Source organism: Lactuca sativa, chromosome 4 (genome assembly GCF_002870075.4).
Source record: "Lactuca sativa cultivar Salinas chromosome 4, Lsat_Salinas_v11, whole genome shotgun sequence".
Lineage (NCBI taxonomy): Eukaryota > Viridiplantae > Streptophyta > Magnoliopsida > Asterales > Asteraceae > Lactuca > Lactuca sativa.
The window spans coordinates 24,941,884-24,967,035 of record NC_056626.2 but is presented as its reverse complement, the minus strand read 5'-3'; the positions used below and the strand labels follow the sequence as shown (position 1 = coordinate 24,967,035).

The following is a 25,152-nucleotide window of genomic DNA, read 5'->3' as shown; positions in this document are numbered from 1 at the left end:
GCTTATCAGTTAGTAACTAATTTTTTATAGGGCCGGCTAAACCAGTTTGGGGGCTCTAGGCGAAGCAAAAATTTGGGGCCCTTTGACATTTACTATACTTAATGTTATAGCTATTAAGTAATAACTATTAACCCTAATCAGCTTTAAAATAAATATATATAAGGTCTCAAGTATAAGTTTTACTTATAACGTTACAGTGACAAGAAAGTATGATCAATAGCTAATGAATTGTTATCAACATGTTTATTTAACTCTTCTCATAATTAATAAAATGAAAAATAACTTATAATACAAACTAAAATTCATGGTTCATTGAATCATTGTTTATGGCCATTGTTATTTGTTATTGATTCTGCATAAACTTTGCTTACTAGTTTAAAGTCTTGCAACTTTTGGTAATTTTGTGTACACAATTTTTATCAATCTAATACAAGTTCTAAAGTAATCTTATCGGCTGATCAAATAATCAATATGCAAATTCAGTGAAATTTGAAAACAATTTCATGACATTTGACTACAAGATTAGAAGTCTACAATACAATCATATGACATGGAAACAAGTTAACAAGATTAGAAGAAGAACAAATGGATCATGGAACTTGGAAGAGGTTGTATATTACCGTTTATGGAGATTGGAGAAGGCTTCAATGGAGAAGAAAGAAGTCGAAGAACAGATGGAACTTTCAACTTGGAAGCCTTGTCTGTGGAGTTGTGCCGTGAAAGGTGAATCAGAACTCAGAAGAAGAAGATCGAGATTCAAGCGGAACATGCGATGAGGCGAGCACAGAAACCGTATGCATAAGATTAGAGGAAGAAGAAGCGTCGTTTTTTTTCCAGCCGTTTAGCGCCTTAGGGATATACTAACATGGACTCATTGGTTTGTGGGGCCCTCTAGATGTGGGGGCCCTAAGCCCTACCTTTGTTTTAGTATGAATAAGGCTGGCCCTGATTTTTTATCTATCAGCTAACTTTTCAAACGCAGCCTAACGCCTAGGTCCCGAGTTTAACAAAAGAAACGAAGAGAAGAGAAAAAAAAGTGACGAGAGAAAAAAAGAGAAAGAAAAGAAAAATAAAATTTTCTTTTGTGTTTCTGAGTCAAAGAAAAGCGGAAGGAAAATGAATCATTTTGTTCTTTTTTTTTTTTTCTAAAACATCCCGAATCAAAAAATTAGAAAAAAAATGATCATTTCATTTCTTTCCATTTCATTCTTTTAATAAAACTGAGGAGCACCAATTTTTTTTTTTTTTTTTTTCAATTCCATCCATTTCATTTTATTTCTTTCATGGGAGTTGAGAACCGGGTGTAAGTGTAAAAAGGTTATTTACTTATTTTAGTCGTTTCGTAAATTGTAAAACATTAATTAAACCGCGTCTAGAGTCTAGAGTTTCCTTTCCAACTAAGAAAAATCGAAGACGACTCGATCAGAATTCAGAACCCACACAGTGCAGTATTATCTGTGTGAAATCAAGCATCCAATTGACCTGGCAATCAGCGTTATCATCCGATCCGTTATCGATTATGGCTGCTCCGGCGTCGTCATCGGCGACAAACATCATGCTCGCAATCTACGAGAAGAAAACCGTCGCGGTCGATCTTTATCGTCCTCTCCGCAACTACATAGTCTTCAATTACTCCGAGCGCGAGGCTCAAAACCTCGAAGACGATCTTGAAACCCTAAAGGAGATGCGCAACAACATCGAGCGTTCCTCAGCTGCTGACTCCCTCCCCGCCCGCCGCGATCTTCTTCAGAACTACTTTAAAGCCCTAACCGCCGTCGAATCGAGGTTTCCGATCTCCCCCGACAAGGACCATGTCAACTCGGTGACGTTCACATGGCACGACGCTTTCAAGAACAAGAACAAGGCGTCGCAACAGAACATTCATTTGGAGAAGGCAGCGATTCTGTTTAATTTGGGTGCGGTGCATAGTCAGATTGGGCTGACTTTTGATAGGTCGACGGTGGAAGGGAGACGGCAGGCTTCACACTCGTTTATTGCTGCGGCGGGTGCTTTTGCGTTTTTGAGGGATAATGCTGCTACGAAGGCGTCTATTGGGAGCTCGACGACTGTGGATGTTTCAGTGGAGTGTGCAGGGATGTTGGAGAGGTTGATGCTGGCTCAAGCGCAGGAGTGTGTGTTTGAGAATACCATTGCTAAAGGGAGCACTCCTGGGGTTTGTTCCAAGATTTCCAGACAGGTAGGTGTTGATCATTTTTCGTTCAATTTCATGTTTAAATTCTATATAGGTGTGTTGATCTTGTGCAATATAAGCTACTGCGTCAGAATTAAGTAGTTGCATTATGCAAATGGCTGACACAACCCTTATGAACCTTAGAAGCTTAAATCCATTTTATAACAGTGCAAAATTTGTTCAAATATAGGTGGGTCTCTATTATGAAGAAGCCCTAGCTGCACTTAATGTTGCACCTCTTACTCAACATTTCGACAAGACATGGCTGTCCCATGTTCAGCTCAAGGCAGCATTGTTTTATGCAGAAGCTTGTTACAGATACAGTTTAGAGCTCCATGAAAAAGAAGAAATTGCAGAAGAAATCGCCCGTATAAAAAGTGGCATAGGTGCTTTAACAGATGCCAAAAAATCATCTCCAAAGGGTGCAGCACAACAAATACTCGATGCAATCAACAAGTTAGAAACCAATCTGAATCGTAACCTAGAAAGAGCCATGAAAGAAAACGACAGAGTCTACCTAATGCGGGTCCCACAAGCCAGTTCTTTACAACCTCTCCCTGCATTCGCAATGGTGAAACCTTTAAACATGAACGAGGTGTTGGACGCCAGTAAGGACAAGATGTTTGCAAGTCTTGTCCCAGACAGCAGTGCAAAGGCTCTTTCAAGGTATACAGAAATGGTGGATGACATCATTAGAACTCAAGCTGAGAAGTTACAACAAGGGAGTGAGCTTGCACGTGTGAGTCTGAAAGAAATGAATTTGCCTGATTCGATTCTTGCATTGGAAGGACACTCTGTTTTACCAACTGCTCTTTGGGAAGATGTTGAAGCAGTTCAAATCAGTGGAGGTCCAGCTGGCTTAGAAGGAGAGCTTCAACAGCTTCGTGATTTGAAAAGGGTTAATCATGAGTTACTTGTGCAAACAGAGGAGCTTCTTCAAAAAGAAGCAGTAGAAGATGGACAGTTTAGAACCCAATTTGGGACACGGTGGACTAGGCCTCAATCTGCTACTTTGACCAAAAACTTACAGGATCGCTTGAATAGATTTGCAGGAAATCTAAAGCAGGCTGCAGAAAGTGATGTTAAAATTGAACGCTCAGTCAGAGAGAATATGGCTCTCATGTCTATTCTAGATCGTCGTCCAGTATGTTTTCTTGAAATTTTAATTTTTAATTTTAATTTTTTTTAAAATTTGGTTATATTGATACTTATTTTGTTTATTTGCTAGATTGAATCAGCCCTTCCAACTTTGGCTAAACCAATCATGTCATTGGATGCCAATGAAGATGCTGTAGTGGGGACCCTGAAACAGAGCTTGGTAATACTACTTATATCATTAGTTATACTTACCATTGTTTTTTATTTTTTTTATTTATATAGTTTTTGTTTTGCAGAGGCAATTGGAGACACTAGGTGCTCAAAGGGCAGGTTTGGAAGACATGTTGAAAGATATGAAGAGAAAGGTGTGTTTGATAATATATATATATATATATATATATATATATATATATATATATATATATATATATATTTTTAATCTTTACTGGAGTTAGTGTATATAATGTTTTATTTTTGGAATTTTGTATGAATTGGATATAGGATGATATACTCCCTAAGTTGATGACATCCACGGGTTCATATGAAGATCTTTTTAGAAAGGAGATAGCAAAATACAATCAGATATGTGAAGAAATATCTCAAAACCTTCAAGCTCAGGAACAGTTACTGATACACATTCAGGGTCAAAATCGTCAATTTGCAGGCACCTTCAATATCGAGGATTACAAAGGTAATCTATTATTTGTTTTATATAATAATAATTCATGGATTTATTATTAATAAAAATAATATTATGTTTTATGTTTTACAGCTGCTTGTGAGAAATGCTATAAGCATATTGAAGCTGCGGTAGCCAAGTATCGAGAAATCAAAGAGAATATTAATGAAGGGCTAAAGTTTTATGTTACCCTTCAGGTTTGAATTTATTATTTATTTACAAAAATCATTTTCTGGACATGAATAATAATAGTATTAATTTTTGAAACAGGATGCAATCACAAGTGTAAAACAGCAGTGCAGTGACTTTGTGATGACACGAAGCATTCAATGCAGGGAAATGATGGAAGATGTACAAAGACAAATGTCAGGTCTCAGTTTTCAAGATGGAAAAAATTCAGGTAATAATAATAACAATAACAATAATAATTACAATTACCCTTCGGCTGCACCACCACAAAGGCCGTCGTCCCAGCCGGAATCCGCCCCTCGGCCACCTTATTACCACCACCACCAGCAGCAACCGCCACAACCACCACCATCAGTATATGCTCAGGCTCAGCACCACCCTCCACCTCCGCAACAACAGCCTCCCTATGGTGTTCCGCAACAGCAGCCGCCACCGCCTTACCATGGTGGATCGCCGTATCCGCCACCTCAGCAGCAGGGCGGCCAACAGCCGCCAGCTGGCGGCTACGAATATGGTCAACCTGCTTACCCTGGTTGGCGGGGCCCGTATTACAATAATGCACAGCAGACCCAACAGCAACCGGGGTCGTTTCCAAGGCCACCTTATACGGTTTCCAATCCTTACCCTCCTAATCAAAGTGGCTACTATAAACAATGATTTTGTTTTTTGTTTTTTTTTATTGTGAATGGTTTTTGTGGTATTTGTTTAATAATATTGGTTGACTCGATTTACATAGCCTCATATTGCAGTTGCTTTACAAATTTATATGTAAAGAAGTTGCATACTAAGTAGACAATTGAGTTGGTGTGTACAAAATTTATAGGCATCATGAATTAAATGCTATTGTTGTGCTTAGTTTTATATGTTAATGATCTGATTTTCCAATGCTATTGTCATTAAGTTATGTTGTGTTTCAGTGTTGCCATTTTGCTTATAATCTTGTGATAAGAAGTCTCCTTTTGATTGATGTTATTATACTATTTAGGGTTGCCTAGCATTTAAGATTTGTAGGATCATCTTAAGATTGTATAAGGATCTGATCCCATTTTTCTAATTTGGTCTGCAGTGTCTAAAAGTGTAAATTCTAATGACATAATCTTAAAAGTGTAAATTCTAGAAAATTAATCCACGCTTTAGTTTAATAATCTAACTTATAGACTTCAATTTTTTTACCTTTCACTTAAATCCAGCCTCAGGGGGTGTTTGGCTTAGCTTTTCAAACCTCAAAAGTCCTTTTTGGAAAAGTTACAAAAAGTCGGGATTTCCTGATTTTTCCAAAAAACTCTTTTTCCTTATGTAAAAACTTCAAAAGTGACTTTTAAAACTAGTTTGACAAACATCTTTTGCTTTTTTTTCTTTTCCAAAAAGGACTTTTGCTGTGAAAAGCTAAGCCAAACACCCCCTCAATATTTGTCAATTGAGCTTGAAAACAGAACATGCCATATTGCATCAAACCACATACACGGTAGTCATGGTTTTTTGATTGTTGATATATCGAAGTTTTTTTTTCCTGCTAGATGTCATGTTTTGTTTTCATTACATGTGGTAAACGAGCTGAATGTGAACACAATTAGATTGTATTCGGTACTTCATACTGATAGAATGATATTGATTTTAAAAGGGCTTTGAGGTCTTTTCATTCTATATATGATTGTTTTCGGATGTAGAGGATCGTGATCATTAGAGCGGGATCCTAAGATCTTACAAAAATGATAAATTATAAGTTTAACATATGAAAAATACATCTTCATCCATCAATTGACCATTCATAAGTTTAAAAACTTCAAGAATTAGTGATAACATATAGTTACATACTATCCAATGTATTATAACATAACAAATTGTGATATGTTGCAACAACATTCTATTTCTATAACGAGTGTTGTTAAAAAACTCTTAATGATAGGACATGTGTGTGTAAATATACTGTGCATATTTTTATGTCCAATCATTGGTGGTTTTCACCTTTTTCAATTAAATATAAATAATCGTACAATCACATTTATCTAATCATAAAGCCGATTTGCTAAGTAAATGCACCAAATGACTAAAGTGAATAAAACATTAATAGTTAACCATGGATGTGAAATGTTTCAGAAATACAGGGGCCTAAGACGAAAATATTTAGTTTTATAACCTCTGATGGCGGGAAAAGCAGAGAGAATCACGGGAATTGCAATATTGAAAACAAAGAACGAAATTGTTTGTAGTTTCTCACCCACGGCCACCCAAAGCATTAAGCATATAGGAAGGAAGCTAATTGGCAATGGGGAACGCCGGCGACGCGGACCTTGCTGCGCTCATCATACCTAGCACGGGCTCTCAGGAGGAGGAGTTACAGTCTTGCCATTTCTCACGCGAATCAGAGGTGTTTTCAGGCGACGTGCAGTTGTCTTCATCACCGGACGAGGCGTCGGAACAGGCCACTGGAATAATAATCGTATCTATGCCGGAAAGCTCTGATGATTACCAAACTCCTCCAGAACACCACTTTTCATCTCAGAACTCCAGCAACGACGGTCAGGTGACTGCAGTTGTTGACCTGGAAACTGGAAGCGGTGGAGTTGGAAACAGCGAGACGATGATGTTGGATGATAGTTGTGAGCGGATGGTTGATTTAACCACCGACTCGGATAATCTAGAGTTTTTGGAAAATAGGCATAGGGTTAGGGTTAGGGCTCTCGAAGTCGAAGATAACGATACAGTGATGGTTGATGGGCACAATACTAATACTGAAGAGATTGGAACGGAATATGCCGTTGGGGAAACTAATGCTGAAGGTTGTGTTGCAGAAGCTCTTAAGATGCTGAAGGAGACTGTACCTAAAGTGTTTGTAGAAATGCCCGTGAGAGAAGAACAAGAAGAAGTCGTGACAGAAGGCAAAACGAGCTTAAACTTGGATTGCAATGGAAAACGACAATTGCCATTTTCAATGAAAGGGAAAGAGAAAAATAATATAGAAAAGCATGAAGACGTATTTACAGATATTCTGAATCGTGCTTGGAAGATACTGGTGGGGCAGCAGGGAAAATGTGGTGTTGAGGCGGATGGGGATGATGACCTTCTGGAGACTGCAATGCGGAGGGGCTTGAGTTTACCTCGTCCCAGGTGGTGGCCACCAGAAGAAGAAGAAGAAGAAGGTGGGTTTGAAGGTTAAAATGAAACATACATGCATTTCAAAAGATGTTATGGTAACATTAACATACATTATTATTTGTTTCTGATGGCTGAGTGAGGCTTGATGATAGGTTTGTATATCAATTAGATTAACTCTTTTGTTATCGAATACAAGTTTGCACATCTATGCTAGTTGTACTTCTTGAAGGATAATTGCTCATACATATTGGATGACCTTTTGACTTTTGAGTAAGATTAGAATGCTCTTCTACCTAACCTACATAACATACATTATACTTTTATTTATTTCAATATTAGGTCACTATACTTTAAATTGTAAAATTGAAGTATGCTACAATAAACAAATGAATGAAAATGTGTTGCTGTTTTTGCATCAAACCACACAAAAGCGACTCACGTTTCTTTTTCCCTAATTCCTTTGTGTGATTTGAGCGTATAAAAAGAGCCAAGGAGTTGGTGAAGCAAAGGAGATTAATGAAGATCCAAACTCAAAGGGTACTTCTGAATTCGTTTACTGAATCTACTACACTAAATTACTAATGTTCTACCAAGAACATGTTCAATTCTTTTCCCGAGGATCCTGTAACTATATTTGTTTTTTTTCCATATAATTATGAATACAGAACACAGAAATCATGTTTTAAACTTCTAATAAAGGCGCCAATTCGTCCATTTATCTTCCATATTTTACAATTGGGTTTGTTTTTTCCTTAGAGTAAATTCAATGCAAGAAATAAAAATGTAGTTTGTGTACTATAGTATAGCATCCTACTTTTGATTTTCCTGTTACCACTTAGTACTTCCAAAAATATTCCCAAATTTAGCAATTTTATCCAAATAAAATCATTTGAGTAAAATATTTAAAGTATGATGGCCTAATTATAGGAAAATATTGAAAGCGCTCTACTATAATTAGTAGACTTTTTTTCGATAAGAAAGAACAAACAATCATTTTTCACTTGGGATCCATTTTAAACATAACAGTAAAATGGTCATTTGCTTTCATCATTTAAACTGTTCATTTAGTCCAAGAAAGAAACAACATTTTTGTTTAATTACTATTCCAAATCACTACTTTTTCTTCATCAACTGAGATATAACTACTTACGTATAAAATAATTAAAAATTTGACCTTGTTAGTTGAGGAAAATGGTAGGTGAGCCCATTAACTTTTTAAAGCCTTAAACTTAAAATGGGCAAAAAAGTAAAACATCATCTTAAACTGCTTGAAAAGACTCAAATTATTGATATCATAGACCGATTTATATTTTACCAGAATATGTTTTGTATACTAATAAAAATATATAATTTCACAACGACTTACTAATTCTATAAAGTTACTATCATTATATATTAATTTATAAATGTTATAATCAAACATATCGATCAAAATTCTACATTTGTTACTGGTTATTAGACATCACTTTGGGTGACTACTTTACTACTTTACTTTGACAAGTATAGTCAAAGACCATACACTCTAGAAGAAACGCCGTTCACATTTACACCTACTTTTCTAAAATGAAAAATCCCACTCAGCATTGTCTTGTTGCTACCAAATGCTAAAGATAGCAACCTGCATAAAAAAAAGTATGTATAATTAAAATGAATGAAGATAAAAAAAAAAGTTATATTACTGTAATCATTGAAAAAACCAAATAAAATCGATGTCACGTCATCATTTTTGAGGTATTAAGGTCGCAATATTACTGTACTTGAAAAAACATATATTTTTAAAAAAAAAATACGTTCCAATAAACAAGTAAAACAATATTTTTTTAGTAAAAACAAATAAATAGTAGCTAGTGATATTCAAATCGCTTTCCTTGATGAGTCGGTCTTTCCGTATCTTCTACACGTCTTGTATGTGTGAAACGGGCCATGCTACCAAGTCAAGAGTGTATTAAACATTTAAACTCTAAACGGCACAATATATCCTTTTAAAATTTTGAAAACTTTACTTTAATCATTATATTGGAATTTTCATATAAACCTCCATTATAAATGATAAATGTAAAAATCACGAACTAAAATACATGCAAGAATAAACAAATTAATTTGCTCAAAATTTAATGGTTGTGTTGTAGCAAATTACATCATACTATAATATTTAGAAATTATAATTCTTCTTTCAAACAACTTGTTTTTATTTTGTAATATTGTATAAATGCATTAGTTAATTAGTTTGCAACGAAATTACAAATATGCATGGTGATTGAAAAACTCCTTCCCTTACCTGTTTACTATATATATAGCTCATCTCCTCAAATTCGATTTTGTAGTTTTTTTTAATAAACTAAACTAGAAGTTAAATAGTTTTGTAATGAACTAATGATGATGGATGCATAATATATAAGGAAAGTTTTGTAATGATATTGTCTATACAGATTAGTAAATATGGGTATGCAAGTTGCAACTCTCTCTTTTTGTCTTCTCTAGCAGGAAACAAGCATCGTGCAATGCCGGCAATGAAGTGATACTTGAAGCACTATATGTTAATGCACACAGCCCACTTTTTGTTGTCTCCTCGCCTGTTCATACACTGTATCTGTATCACTGCATGTATACTTTATTAATATAACATTAGTTCGTGGGGTTTTAATGAATTCCAAACACTATTTGCATAATTTGTTATATACTCACGATGCATAGATACAACCATATAATTAAAATACTAACAAATATATACTATTAAAGATTATTATTTCGTTCTAATAATTAACTATGAAATAATAATTTTTATACTATATTAACATAAAACATTGTAATTATTTTAGATATATGATAAGTTAAACACATGTTAAAACCACATCATTTCAATGGCTACTGTGATGATACAAACAATTGTTTAGGTACTGAATCTTATAAAACTATATTGTTTTATTAGTTAAAAAAATTGTGATTAGGAGATTTAGGATTAACATTTGAAGCTACAAATTTAGGATTGGAGCAATAATTTTGTAACGCTCTAAAATTTTCAATCAATTTAAACTTTTCGAAAACAACCCAGTTTCATAAAGTTATTACAAAGAGGTTTTCAATACAATTATTATCAGAGTCTTCCCAGAACCACATTATAAAACAAAATCATGAGGAGCGGTACGATCACGCCTTTGCCTTGCCACGGTCTCCTGAAGAACCTGAAAAACATTAAACCACAACTGTAAGCCCGAAAGCTTAGTGAGATACCCCCAAAATACCAACCACATATACCATACACGCACAACATGCCATATCATAACAGAACACAGAACAGCCATGCACTTCGGGTTTACTGTGTGACTGGTCCGCCGCACCGACCTTCAGTCCACCTGGTCCACCCTCCGAGTCTAGCCATACATATCGAGTCTACAGTGTGATTGGTCCGCCCGCACTGGGCCTTCAATCCATTGGTCCACTCTCTGAGTCTACAGTATGACTGGTCCGCCCGCACTGGGCCTTCAGTCGGCCTGGTCCACTCTCCGAGCCTCGGCATGTCTGGTCCGCCCTCTTGGGCCTACAGCCTATCCGGACCGCTCGCTGGGTCTTCGGGACAACCGGTCCACCTTGGGTATATTGGTCTACAGCACAAAGCAGGACCCGCCTCAACCCAACCCCAGTCAACAACCATGTGCACATAAACATTCAATCATATAACAATTCACATTCAATCAAGCCGATCTAGCAGATCACATAACATAACATCATCCTAACCAGGATACCGACCTAACCGGTCACTAACATAGCATCATCCTATATACCAGGATACCGACCTTAACCAGGTCTCTAACATAATACCATCCTAACTACCAGGATGCAAACATAGCAAAGCAATAACATAACAACGCTACCCGGATCATAATCCGATAAAGGGCCGGTCTTGGTGCCTTAGACCCTGTTGATATAGTGAGGATAACTCACCTCGCAACTGCCGACTGAAAGATAAGACCAAGATGCTCCGACCACTGATACGATCTCCACCACTAGCCAACACCAACATTGAACTCAAAACAAATGGCAACAATTACCAAAATGACCCTGGAAGTCAACTGGTCAACCCTTGGTCAAAGTCAAAGTCAACCTCCTGACTGACTCTACTCGCCGAGTCAACCCGATGACTCGTCGAGTCCCCATGCTCAGAACTTTCCCAATCCGCGACTCAACTCACCGAGTCACCCCGAGACTCGCTGAGTCACACAACTCTCAGTCTCCTCGCACTCAACTCACCGAGTCCTCCCTAGACTCGCCGATTCATGGCTCAACCAGAAGAAGGTTAGGACCTCACGACCAGACTCTCCGAGTCCAAGAACAGACTCGCCGAGTCCAAGGCTATCTTCAACCAACTCGCCGAGTTGTTCTTCCAACTCGCCGAGTTCCTGCCCATATTCAAGCAACTCGCCGAGTACACCTTTGTGACTCGCCGAGTACCCTTAGATCTTAGTCCATACAGAAGCTTTCCAGGCCATGCAGATGAACCAAACCATAGATCTACCCTTCTACAACCTATCCATCACGCAAAGTGGCAAACTTTACGTGAATCCAAGTAGATCTAAGCATTTTACACTCAAGGGCTAGGGTTTGGGACAAAAGGACTTCACCCACAACTCTTGTGCATAGACTTTATGGCTTTCTAGATTAATAACAACCTAGATCTGAGGTAAACCTCAGATCTTACACCAAACTTAATATGGACCTCATTTATGCCCCAAAAACCCCACAAATGAGAGATCTAGATGCACAAAAGCTCAATCAGCAGATTATTACCTCAAATGAAAGCTCCAACCGAAGAATAAGCTAAATCTCTGCAAAGCCCCTTGCTCTAACCTTCTTGCTCTTCGATTTCTCCCCAAGATTCCTTCCACAAAGGCTCCAATCTCTCACAAGGAAAGCTCACACGAATCTAGGGCTTCTGGAACTCAAGGGGAAGGTAAAGAGGCTGGGGGAAAGGACATCATGTTCTTTATATAGGGCTCAACCCCCGAATTAGGGTTTTCTCCACTCAGCACCAACTCGCCGAGTCCAGCCACCGACTCGCCGAGTTGGCCACTAAACACGCGACCAGAATCGCGACCCTACTCGCCGAATCCACCCATGGACTCGCCGAGTTGCCCTTTCACATTTACACTTTAAACCCTGAACTTGCACTCCTGAACTTGGGATGTTACAAATTTTAATGAGGATCCAAAAATATTGATTATCTTCGACCTTCGTGATGGTGGAAAACAGTAAATTTTAATGGGGTGAGATAATAAACGATAATGGAGGAAAGAAATCAAAGATAGTTAAATGATAATGGAGGAAATAAATGTTATGGGGATGATATATTTACCAAGCGAAAACCGAACCGGATATATTTACTAAGTTAAAAGGATATAAGTTTATAGGTTAGTACCTAAGCTTATGGTTAACTAATTTAAATAAATAAATTTTATAATTGTATCATCTCAATACTATCTGCCTTTAGGGTTACATGTGAATAAAAATAAATTAAATTTTTGATTATGTATTATTTTTTAAATATTGTTATGATTAATTTAGTTTATAAATAACTTATTTGATCAATGTTAAAACATAAGAAAGTACATTTATATAAATTACATCAAAATTTAAAATATTAGGGAGAATAAAGCATACTCTATTTTGAAGGTTGAAGGGCTAAAGATTTAAACTCAGTTACTTGACTAATGTGGTGCTTAATCAATAGAAAGTTCGAAGAGTTTTAGTGATTCAATTAATATGATTTAAGATAAATCATTTTATTAATTTGAATCATATTTATTTGGATAACCAAATATAAATATAAAAAAATAAATAAATACATAATTTATATAATTTAAATTATATGAATAAATTATTTTTATTTAAAACAAATATAATATATTTTACTTTTAATATAATAAAACTCGTTTTAGACGTAATTTTAGGTTGCTTAGTATGAGGCTGTTTTGCCCCATTATTGCTGAGTTGGAGGGTAAATAACACCATGGTAATGAGATAAACATTGCCATTGACCGACGTTATGTTATCTCTTGTTACCATGAGAATGACTTGTAACGCGTTTGGTAACATCTGTTTCTCTCCTTCTATGTTTTTCTTTTTTCTTTGGCTTTATGACGACGTGTTCATAACACCATCCACACAACGACGTTGAGGACATCTTCTTTTCTTCATTCTGATGTAGTACCGTAGTAACGGATGCCGATACTGAGCAATCTTATAATTTTAATCTTAAAAAGATAACAAATGACATAATTTATTATATTTTTTTTCGCAAGTTTTCGGAAACTTGTTTCGGTCCATGCGGATGTGGAATGTAGTTTTTTATGCATAAGTCAAGAAAGACTTTTTATCAATTTTGGCAGGATTTCGTCATTTTCATATAGAATGCTTCTTGACACTTTCATGTTTTTCTTACAAACTTTATTATATATTTAGTAATTATTTATTGCATACCCTCTTAATGATACATCCCAACTTTTCAGTTCTATAAGGTCTCTTTTAAAAATGATTCGTAACGATTTATATTTTATAAAATTGTATAATATAACTCTTTCATCCATTTGAAAAATAAAACATCTTAGATCTTAAATGAACGAAAGCGCTTAAGCAAGATTATAGATCGAGTGATTGACCATTTCACAATTCACACACACACACACTTTCCCCTAAACTTTGACCAATTAATTTATTCCAGAATTAGCCCCACACCACCAAATGTAGACCATAACTCAAACTCCCTCATGTCAAATAATCAATCCCCACCTTCCTTCCCTTTTCCTATGCAGTTACTCCATCACGCGCAATTCTGTATACACATATATTTATATATCTCTAATCGATCGCATCAACACTAATACATCGAATCTTACTTGATCATTCAACATAAATACACCGGATCCTGTGTACTGATCTTTCATAAACTTGCGACAACACCCAAAAAGAAAGCTAAAGAAATGGGAAACTACGCATCAGCATGCAGCCTCATGATCTCCCCTATAATGAAAAGCAACAAGGCAGCAAGAGTTATATTTCCGGCCGGCGAGATCCGACAGTTTCGTGACTCGATCAAGGCTGCGGAGATCATGCTTGAGTGTCCAAACTTCTTCTTAGTCAACTCCCGGTCGTTGAACATCAATCGTCGTTTTTCGCCGCTTTCCGCTGATGAAGATTTGGAGGCCGGGAATATTTATATCTTGTTTCCGATGAGGAGGGTGAATTCCATGGTTACTCCGGCGGATATGGCGGCTTTTTGGATGGCGGGTAATAGTGCGAGTAAGCGGATTTCGGGGAGGATATCTCCGGAGATGACTACGGTTGGTGGTGGAGTGAAGGAGGAGGTGGTGGTGGAACAGCCGAGATTGGTGGTGGAGGTGCCGGAGTTTAGTTATCGGCTGGCGGTTTGTAGATCAAGAAAGCCGTTTCTTGATACAATTACGGAGGAGCCGGTTTTTGCAAGATAAGCGAGCGAGTTTGTAATCAAGGGTAGAATAGTAAATTGCAAGTAGTAATATTTTTTTTTAGCTTTTTAGTCTTAAACAAATTAGAAAATAGGTTTAAATTATGACCAATCTAGAGAAAGAAAAGTATGCTATATCATTTAAATGCATATTGTTGCATATAAAGTTGATCTATTAATGTGTTATGAGTTAGAGTGTTCGACAAATTTTCTTGGTATTTTATGTGCATATGAATATCTTCAATTTATAGATTCTACTTTTTTTTTACCTCAATACATCTTGAAATTTTATGCTAAATGATTCAAATAGTTTGAATCTGCGTTATAAAATGGTGAATTAACAGCGACGATTACAATTTCAATGTAATTCTTGTATGAAGACTTTTACTAGCTTTTTAGGAATGTAATAATATTAATTCATTTGTTCAAAAAAATATACGTTATTGCACTTAAAAAATCTAAACTTGTTTGTTCTTTGTTACCATGTGTAGTATTTTATTATTAGTTTTGTTTGCTATTAAGAACTTGTATCTCAATCTTTTTCATAATAAGACTTTGTACTTTGAATATAACCATTTATAATAGAATTTCACTTATAGCATTATAGTTTCAATATCTAACATATTAAAACAATATACTCTAGAAATCTAAAATTCCTTGGTGTTGGTTACTTATTTTAGCATTTTACATTCATTTATTTTCCTATAAAGACATTGTAGTTTTAATATATAACCAATCATAGCATTTTGATTTCAAAATCCAATATATTAAGACATTGTACTTCTAGTTTTTCTTTTTGCTATCAAGACTTGTACTTTATAAACCAAACCTATTTGATATTGATTACCAGTTATATCATTGTTCTTTCAATCATTTTCCTATTAATGCATTGTATCTTCTAATTTTTTTTCCAATCAAGACATTGCAAATTTAAAATTTAACCAATTATAACATTATATTTTCAAAATCGAACATATTAAGACATTCTACTTCACAAAGCTAACCAATTATAGAATATAGTTTAAATTATAATGTCATACTTTGAATGTCGAACGTATTAAGACATTGTATTTTAAATATTTTCATATCAAGAAACTAGAGTTGAGAAACATAACCAATCATGGCATTAATTGTATTTTTTTTCCTATTAAGAGTCTACTTTGAAAATATAAACTTGTTTGATTTTGGTTATCGGATAAAACATTACACTTTCAACTTTTTCTATTAATGCATTGAACTTTTAACTTATTAAGACATTACACATTGAGATCTAACATATTAAGACAATATATTTCAAAAATATATATCTACTTGTTTAGTTCTCGTTACCAACTATGACATTGTATTTTTATTTTTTTCTATTAAGATAGTGTACTTATATATATATTTTTTTTGTCTTATTAACAAATGGTATTTTGATATTATATGTTTGGCATATTAAAACAATATCCTTTCATCTCTTTTTTTTCCTATTAGCACATCATACCTTCGAAATCTAACCACATATTCCATTATACTTTTAAAACCTAACATATTAAAACATTATATTTTTATTTCTCTTATCAATGACGGATCTTTTAAATCCAAATTTGTTTTGATTTTGGTTATCAATTAAGATATTCTATCAATTTATCAATTGTATCATCATTTATTTATTTTGTTCTTTCTGTTTTCTTCTATCAAGACAATATGTTTTAATTTTTTCATAATTAGATATTGCACTTTGAAAAACCAACTAAGGGGGTGTTTGACTTAGCTTTTTAGAGGGCAAAAAAATCTTTTTGAAAAAGTTACAAAAAGTCAGGTTTTCCTGACTTTTCTAAAAAATTAATTTTCATTCTTTGCAAAATCCAAAAGTAGCTTTTAAAAGTCTTTTGTAAAACATCTTTTGCCAAACATCTTTTTCTAAAAGGACTTTTGATCACTCAAAAGCTAAGTCAAACACCCTCTAAATATAATAGTCTACTTCCATTTTGTTTCCACTAAAAAGTGAAAACCTATAAAAAAAATTGGACTCTTCAATTTGTGGGCCGGGACTCAGGTTTATCATTCCAAAATACTTGGGCCACAACGAACCGAAGAAATATCTTACTGTAGAGCTGCATATTGGCGGTGTCAAACTTGTCTTGGGTCGTTCGAAACAGTCTGATCTTTTTGCAGACCGGTCCCGTTCGGTCTTTTTTTTTCTTTTTCGGATTAGTCTTTTTCGTTCCGGTCTTTTTTCGGACCAGTGTTTTTCGATCTCATCTCTCGGTGCCTTTCCGTGCGTCTATGGGTTTTTTTGTTCGGTTTTGTTTTTTCGATTCTTTTGTTTTGATTTCGATTTTTTCCATTAACAAATATGAGATTATCATCAAAATGATAAATTAAGATTTATTAAAAATAATAATTTAAATTTAATGAAAGAAAAAATGAAAAAAATTAGATAGTTTGTGATTAAAAATTGTATAATTAACACAAAAATTATATATTTATAAAGTTTGGTTACCGGTTTTTTTTGTTTCGTCTCGAACCGGTCTGTTATTTTTTAGGACCGGTCTTGGAACGATCCAGTTTTTTCGGACCGGAGTTTTTTGGGTCCGATCTCATTTTAGACCGATTCAATCTCGTTCTTTTTTTGGGTCCGGTCCGAAAGCGGTCTTTTGTGCAGGTCTAATCTTATTGAACCATGATATGATGTTAATATTATTTTTGACCCTGTCAAGAAATTATTGATATTCCAAATCCAAATCATGCTCGACTTCATCTCGGCCGAAATTAGATTTAGATTACAACAACAAAAACCCCGATGGTATCAAAACTAATCTAAATAATGAATAATCTTCCCACGTATCAAACTTCTGTGATTTGACTTCTTGCATCACCACGACAAAGTTTTCCATTGCATTTGCCTTTAATTTTGGACGTAATCTTAGCAAACACTTCCTCCCTTTGGGGGCGGTTTGCGTATACTATCCAAAGTGCGAGACTCAGCATCACCCCTACAGAAACAAGCCCTAAACCTGCAGTCACCGTCTGCAGATGCTGCTTTAACGCCGGACAGTGCTCGGAGGTGATCGTCGTAAATGTCTCCCGAACAAAATTACAGTCTTGGAAGCTGAGCAGCGGCGGCGTGTAGTGTTGGAGGGCGTAACTTATGTTCACTGCTCCCACTAATTGCTGATACATATCCGGAGTCAATCTTCCGGTGCTCATGCATATTCCAGATTCCGATACTGTACACGTGTAATTCCACCACACCTACAGATCAAAATTCAAAATCGATTATTGAAACTAATCGAATCCCTAATTTTCTAATTCGTAATTCGTAATGCGTAATCGTACCAGAGACGCATTTGACATTGAGACTTCTTGGGAAGAACAGTTTCGTTGTTGGAGCTGTGAGTCGTATGGAGAGCAAACGTAGGGCATTAATGGGCCCGATTGGTTGTAGTAATTGGAGTTCGCCGGAAGTACGCCATATGAGTTTGCATATGAACCTATGAATCCATTGACGATGTTTCCGAGATCGTTGATCACTTGTTTGCTTTTATATAAAGTTTGGTTCGTCGTTCCTTGGTCAACGCATGGAAGGATGTTGCTAAGGGCAGTTTCAGCATCTGAATGATCCACCCATTCTTCCATAGCCATACATGTATCCGAAATTGCACTTCAAAAATAATATCATTCATTCATCAATTTTTTTTTTATGTAACAATAACATAAGATGTTAGTTTAACAATTATCTTACTTGTTGAGGATTACGAAAACTCCACATAGGATGAAAGCAACCACAACAAGCAACCATCCACCAATTATAAATCTGTTTCACGAAGATCATTCATCAACAAAATTACGATCATACCCTCCACAGAAAAAGTAACAAGAAAGAAGAGCTTACAAGTGGATTGCGTTTTTGTGACCAAGAATTGACAAAACTGCAACAAAAAACAAGAAAATTTATATAAAATTATGGCAAAATACAGAGAGTAAACAGATGAGCTTCTTATGAAGACTTACAAAGGCCTAAAATGGAAACAATGAGCATAACAATCGCAACAGTAATCATGGAAGATCGCCTGAAATAAGCAAAAAAAGAAAACATCTTTTAAGAATCTTGGACTTGATTGAACTAAAAAAAAAGTTCAAAATGTTGTATTTTTGGATCATACACAGCATCGAAAACGGTTCTTATTTTTCTTGAATTCTGATGTGTTTTTCTACCCAATGTATCTGAAGCAGAATTCAAGTCCACATTCAGTTTGTCAATACTGTCTTTCACATCTGAAGGAAGGTAAAACTGTGCCACATTGACAGTTTTAGCTAGCGACAAATACCCAGTGACATTTACAAGTGTCTGAACGGTGTAATCTGATTGGTTCACAACATAATTCAACGTGTCCACTGCTTCACCATGAAACTCATCTTGCCCAACTGAAAGAAGAATGCATCCAGTTCTGAACAAGAAAACAAGATTTCATGATCTATTTAACGAAATCATAAAATATTATTCATGCTTTCTCTGAGTTCAAAAGTCAAACTTACGCTGCAGCACATGTGAAGATGATGAGCAAAATCAAGCATAGTGTTTGAGAAAGTCTAGATTCTTTGCCTTTGATGTCGATTCTCCATCCACAGAAGTGATGTGTGATCATGGCGACACCAAAGAACACAAACCATATCATACCAAGAATCAAAGCAGCAGACCCTGTAAATCCAACTGACTGTAGAGTGTAGACAATTTCAATATCAAGATAACTTATTTGATTATGATTATAGTTCTTGATTACAAAGTCAGAGAACTTACAGCCCAGTAATGCTTATTGGTAATGTCCCATCCACCACGATACTTTCTGAATCGGTTAAGAATATCAGGTCTTTTTGTTCTTGAACCCGCTAATACAAGTGCACCAGATGATCCACTAGAAGGAGCAGGAGCTTGAGCTGATGAACTCAAGATCCCATTTCTCCAATGGCCATCTTCCCCATTTTCCCCTACAATTATCAATCGTATTTGCCCAAATGTATTAAAACTATTAATCTTTCAATATATCGTTGAATGATGTACGTGAAATCCTAATCAAATCGATGGTGATTGAAGAAAAAAGCAAAACCTAAACGCTATTTGAAATGTCGGCAAAGGTCGTTAATTGAGTAACCATGATGAATTAAATGTATAGATAAAACAAAAACATCAACATCAAGTAATCGATTACAGAAATGTAGTACCTAAGATGGAGTTGATTTGATCGTTTTGGTCTGAAGGAAGAAGTGAAGCACAGCTTACGAAGCTGAAAGTGATGAATATGGAGAAGCAGAATGGGAAAAGGGGATTCTTCTCCATTCTTCAGTTCCTGTTGACGATTGCGACAAAGGAAAATCTCACTCCATATAGGACACGACAGGGTGATGAATCATGAATTAGTGTCAGTTGGGTATGTATTGATTTCAGAGTAGAAAAATAGCTAGCAGCACATGAGGAACTCTAGGGTCACGTTCCTGTCTGTTGAAATCTTGTAAGCTAACCTATACAGACATATATATACAGTCGACGTCAAAGAGAGATCTAGAGAGAGGGGTGGGGTGTGGGGTGTGGGTGACACATGGGGTTTGATTGAGAGGAATGGCGGTGAAGGTGAAAAGGCGGGTGAGTATCAGTGAAGGTAGATAGAGAGAGAGATACAGGTGTTGCTGGGAAACCCTATTTTTACCGTTTATTAAGTTTTCTATTAAACGGTTATAACTAATTAACTAGAACGAGGTAATCTCATTTGTATCCCAATTAAAATATGATTTTTTTTTTTTTAAAATTTAAGAAAATGATTAAAAAAAACCCAAAAGCAAAACCTCATGTTTTAGTGGTTGCATGATCCTGAATAAAATAAAATGTAGAGACAAGGGGGTTGCGTGCTTATGTTGCGTCTAAGGGGTAGAGTCTCAACAACCCCTTGAACAGATATATATAAATTTTGGGTCCTCGAAGACATCTCACAGTTGTCGCAACTATAGTTGTCTGATTAATTCTTCCAGAAATAGTTTTCAACTACAGAATCAATAATTTTCATCATTTTTATCCAGTTTTCGGATACACAAATATATATACTCATATTTCACCTATTTGGAAATAAGAAAAATCTAACAAGCCTTAAACTAAACATAAACAAAATCCTTATTTTATGGGTGCCTAGAGCTTTGATTGTTCATCATGGATTATTCCATGATGAATTTCTTGATAATCCAAAAATAGGGAAGAATTATTGATACAAATATACAAAATTCATAATCTAGACATTAGAGAGAACTAGCAATACAAAATGTGATCTTTCACCGTTTATGAAAAATCCATATTCTAATTCCTACCCATGCAACCACAAACACACGAGGATACCAAACTGAGCTAACTAAAATAGAATCGATTAACAACACCATAAAAGCTCTATCCAATAACGTAAAGGAGGAGACAGTCATTCCCTCTCAACCTATTCAACCTATTGTCATATCACTTCCACGTCAGTTTCTCTCTCTCTCTCTCTCTCTCTCTCTCTCTCTCTCTCTCTCTCTTCTTATATTTTTCAACTCACAACACATGAAAATCATATCTTTTCCAATTCACTCAACACACTCACTTTTAGTTTTAAAATAAACAAAAATTAATAACAATTATGCAAAACTAATTTACAAATATTAAAAATATGCAAACTAATTTAAAAACATACAAAATTATTTCAAGTCATAAAGTAAGAAGTACAAATAATCAATGCACAAGGTAAAAATTATATGGGCAGTGTAAATAAAACCGCAGATCACCCCATTTTAGTCAACCCACTACAGCCCGTGTTTGAAGGAATCACATCTTAAAGGTACCGACGATACATCATTTCTAAAAATAAATAAATATGTATTTGATTCAACAAATTTATTTGGTTTCAACAAATCCTTAACACCTTTACCAATACAAACTATATGCATTTAAGGTGCACATACCACAGTGGACAAAAAAAAGTTAATTTATTAAAAAAAAAAGTTAATTTCTTAATCAAACCAATATGCATTTAGCATCGCACTCTTTTGATTTAATTTATGGGGTGGGGGATCTGGGGGTGTGGAGTTGGTACACCACCATTAAAAATTAGTTCTATTTAATATTTTTTTGTTAGACTAATTATTATATTGGTTTGATTAAGAAAAACATGGTAAATAACTAACTATGGACCATCAACTTTTGTCCAAAATCCTACAATTAAATATTTCTTTTAAAGGTAAAATAACATAAAATAGTCGATACTTAATAGCCTATTGAAAGTTCAAACTTATTAGGCGTTTTATTTGTCCTTGTGAGTTATGTCATTTAGAGATAAACATGCTACTATAGTTTAATTAGTTCAAATTCAAGAGCATCTGTATTATAAAGAGAACTTGTCTTTAATAAAAGTTTTTTTCTAAATTTACTTAATTGTTCAATATCAATGATTAGGATACATTGGTGAGCTTTAGGGTGAAATTATTTTTATTTAATTTATTTTACATAACTTTAATAGTCTATTCTAATAAATGAAAATCTTTTTGCCACATGTCACACTTTTATTGATTTGGCCACATGTCATTTTATAATTATTTTCAATTAAATTTTTTCTACATAACATTTTGTGATATTTTTTTCATTTTATCAAATTTCATATAATATTTAAATGTAATAATAATCGCAAAAATCCAAACATTTATCTATCCATCCATGAGGTAAATCAGCAGCGATTCCACAAATACGAAAAAAATTATGCATCATTCGCATACCAGTGGCAGCTTCGAATAGGTCATATATCAATTCTCTTTTAATTATAATAAATGTAATAATAAATGCATATCAATTTCATTAATTGACTTTCCTCTTAATTTTAAAATTTGTAAATTTAAACCTCATTAGTTTTTTTTATTTATCTAAATTATTTGTTTAAATTTAAAAAAGAAAAAAAAACACATTAATATTAATAATTCAATATTTTTCTATTTCTTATAAATTCAAACTTTTAAATGTTTAGAATTATATATATATATTTTTTAAATAAACTCATGTAATACATGAATTATACACCTAATATAATGATTAAATGTATACCCTCGATCGGGCTTGGACAAAACATAAATGGAGTATATGTTTTATTGAAATTATTTTAAATTTTAATAAAACAATGTATAATTAATGTTTATTTATGGATGCTAGAGATAGAAAATCCTCACAATAAGACACAAAGAAATGAAGATGTCGACTACCAATAAAAGAACATAAAATTTTGTTTTATTGAGCCGGTCTTGATCATAAACCAAAAAATTATCTAATTAAAATAAAATAACTATAAGAAAAAGAAATCGCTTTTTGTGAGCCACAAGACCATTTCTCTTATTTTTCTTTTCTTCATCTAAACCCAAAGAATGGGTTGGAAACTTCTCTCACTATTTATTTATTTATTTTTTAAAATATATTTCCTATAAATATTATACTCATTTTATAAGGAATTAAAAACCATGAGTTTTGATATATTTTTTTTATAATTTTTAGTATGTATATAATTTAATAAGTATTAAAAAAAATTTAAAAAAAGTTGGCCAATAGGAATAGGAGAGAAAGTGAGGGATTAGACTCTCTCACCTCTTTCCCTCAGTCAAAGGATGGTGTTCAGTTGAAAAAGAAAGCTTCCCTCACTTTTTCCCTCACCCATACCATCCATCCTTATGGATAACTAAGACGAGATAAAACTTTGTTCGACATCTATCATGTTTAAGTGAATTGTTATTTCCTCTTTAGTTATTATATATTGAGATCATTTTGTTTGAGTTTTCTATCGCGTTTGGCATAAGCAAATATCTCTATGAAGACATTAATTGCACTAAGAACCATGCACATGAGTGATCTATATATGCTTGGAAATAAGAAGTCTTGGATAGGCGTTATAGATATAGACTTTGTGATTAGTTCTTGCAATCGTGTCGTATTCGGGTTGGTGGGTTAAAATATTTCTACCTGAACATGACCCATTTAACTATACAAATCACGGGTTGGCAAGTTTGGAACATAAACTTATATATGACCCGCCAACCTATTTATTTATACGAGTTCATAGATTGGTGGGTTCGTGGTCAGATTTGGGTTCGTGGGTTTGTGTGTCAGATATGAGATCGTGTGTTCGTAGGACAGATACTCAGATTCCATAAATAAAATTGATAATTAAACATGAATAAATTATTGATTCAAACATATCCAAATTTTAGAAACTTAAGTCTTAAACATCCAAATGAAAATTAAAAATATTTATGGAGACATGTTCAAACTAAAACATTAATACAAACATAGATAAATTAAAGTGCTAATGTAATAGCCACAATTCCCATTTTTTCTCTCACATGCAAAACGCCAAACGATTTTGCTTGTGAGATACTGAGATTTAGGGCAAACGCCAAACGAGTGGCAATGCAAATATAGTATCGGGTATCATATCCTAGTATACAATATAAACTGTATAGTGTATAATACTTAATACATTTAAAAAAAATTATATTTTTTTATTAAAATTCTAAATGGGTTGGTGGGTCAACCCATATATTTTTTGAGAAACCCATATATGACCTGCTTAATAAACGGGTTGATGGGTTGGCGGGTTGACGGGTTGAAAAACTCAACCCACACCCGTTTATTTCGTGTCGTGTCTAGAATTGCCTGGCCTATTTGTGATATTGTTTGTCCGTAAAAAATATTTCATTTGTGAGTAAAGCTTTGTTCATTATGCTGATTCCTAAGGTGATGTTTAAGGATTTTCACGCTATTAATTAGTTGGATTGGAGTCTGATACAAAAATTATTTGTATCTAGTTAAAATGTTAGCTAATAGATTGACAGTGTTGGTACGGAGGATTGTGAGTGTAGACGAGTCGGTATTTATAAAAGGGAGGGAAAATTATGATGACACTTTATTGATCAATGAAGTGGTTGATTGGTATAAAAAGGAAGATAAATCTTTCTGCATTGCAAAGTTGGTTTTGAAAAGGCTTATGATTATATTAGTTCCAAGTACTTTGATCATATTATATGTCTCTTGGGGTTTGGTCAAAATTGGAGGGGTGGATAAAAACTGAAGGGTTTTGAGCATTCTAATACTCCTATGGTGTACATGCAACCCTAGATGCTTTGGATCTATGTTTTATCTAATATACATGCAAACTTTGTTTTTCCAAAGCAGCGTCCTAACTAGCATACAATAGAGTATCTTTACTGCAAAATTCTAGTTAGATGACATACCTTTTGTTGTAGTTGGAAACCTTGGACCTTTAAGAACTTAGTGCCCGAAGTGTTGCACCTCAAATGGAATCACACAACACCAACAACAATGGAGGAACTTGAGAGGAGGTTGTCTTGCTTCACTAAATCGGCTAGCACTCTTCTAAGCTTACTTAA

The 25,152-nt window shown here is 34.6% G+C and overlaps 3 protein-coding genes across 3 annotated transcripts; 2 read left to right on the top strand and 1 right to left on the bottom strand.

Annotated features, from left to right (window-relative positions):
* The first annotated feature begins 1,364 nt into the window (after positions 1-1,364).
* LOC111882040 (vacuolar-sorting protein BRO1) lies at positions 1,365-5,012 on the top strand. Its single transcript, XM_023878410.3, has 7 exons — positions 1,365-2,197; positions 2,382-3,335; positions 3,420-3,509; positions 3,586-3,654; positions 3,791-3,980; positions 4,062-4,165; positions 4,239-5,012. Exons 1-7 carry the CDS (start codon positions 1,520-1,522, stop codon positions 4,812-4,814), a joined length of 2,661 nt encoding a protein of 886 aa, XP_023734178.1. The 5' UTR covers positions 1,365-1,519; the 3' UTR covers positions 4,815-5,012.
* Positions 5,013-13,998: 8,986 nt separating this feature from the next.
* On the top strand, positions 13,999-14,980 carry LOC111882046 (uncharacterized). Its single transcript, XM_023878416.3, has one exon. The coding sequence runs from the start codon at positions 14,228-14,230 to the stop codon at positions 14,732-14,734; it is 507 nt and encodes a 168-aa protein (XP_023734184.1). The 5' UTR covers positions 13,999-14,227; the 3' UTR covers positions 14,735-14,980.
* Positions 14,981-17,388: 2,408 nt separating this feature from the next.
* On the bottom strand, positions 17,389-20,352 carry LOC111882041 (uncharacterized). Its single transcript, XM_023878411.3, has 9 exons — positions 19,939-20,352; positions 19,517-19,704; positions 19,255-19,433; positions 18,882-19,166; positions 18,730-18,788; positions 18,611-18,647; positions 18,461-18,532; positions 18,055-18,379; positions 17,389-17,970 (listed from the first exon to the last, which is right to left on the bottom strand). Exons 1-9 carry the CDS (start codon positions 20,051-20,053, stop codon positions 17,563-17,565), a joined length of 1,668 nt encoding a protein of 555 aa, XP_023734179.1. The 5' UTR covers positions 20,054-20,352; the 3' UTR covers positions 17,389-17,562.
* Positions 20,353-25,152: the final 4,800 nt, after the last annotated feature.

Bases quoted from the DNA above. Each gene is read 5' to 3' on its own strand.
- LOC111882040 (XM_023878410.3), top strand. From the start codon at position 1,520: ATGGCTGCTCCGGCGTCGTCATCGGCGACAAACATCATGCTCGCAATC. The intron at 2,198-2,381 runs GTAGGTGTTGAT...GTTCAAATATAG, and splicing joins GTTCCAAGATTTCCAGACAG to GTGGGTCTCTATTATGAAGA. The intron at 3,981-4,061 runs GTAATCTATTAT...TATGTTTTACAG, and splicing joins CAATATCGAGGATTACAAAG to CTGCTTGTGAGAAATGCTAT.
- LOC111882046 (XM_023878416.3), top strand. From the start codon at position 14,228: ATGGGAAACTACGCATCAGCATGCAGCCTCATGATCTCCCCTATAATG.
- LOC111882041 (XM_023878411.3), bottom strand. From the start codon at position 20,053: ATGGAGAAGAATCCCCTTTTCCCATTCTGCTTCTCCATATTCATCACT. The intron at 19,434-19,516 runs GTAAGTTCTCTG...TACACTCTACAG, and splicing joins CCAATAAGCATTACTGGGCT to TCAGTTGGATTTACAGGGTC. The intron at 18,533-18,610 runs GTAAGCTCTTCT...TTCGTGAAACAG, and splicing joins CACAAAAACGCAATCCACTT to ATTTATAATTGGTGGATGGT.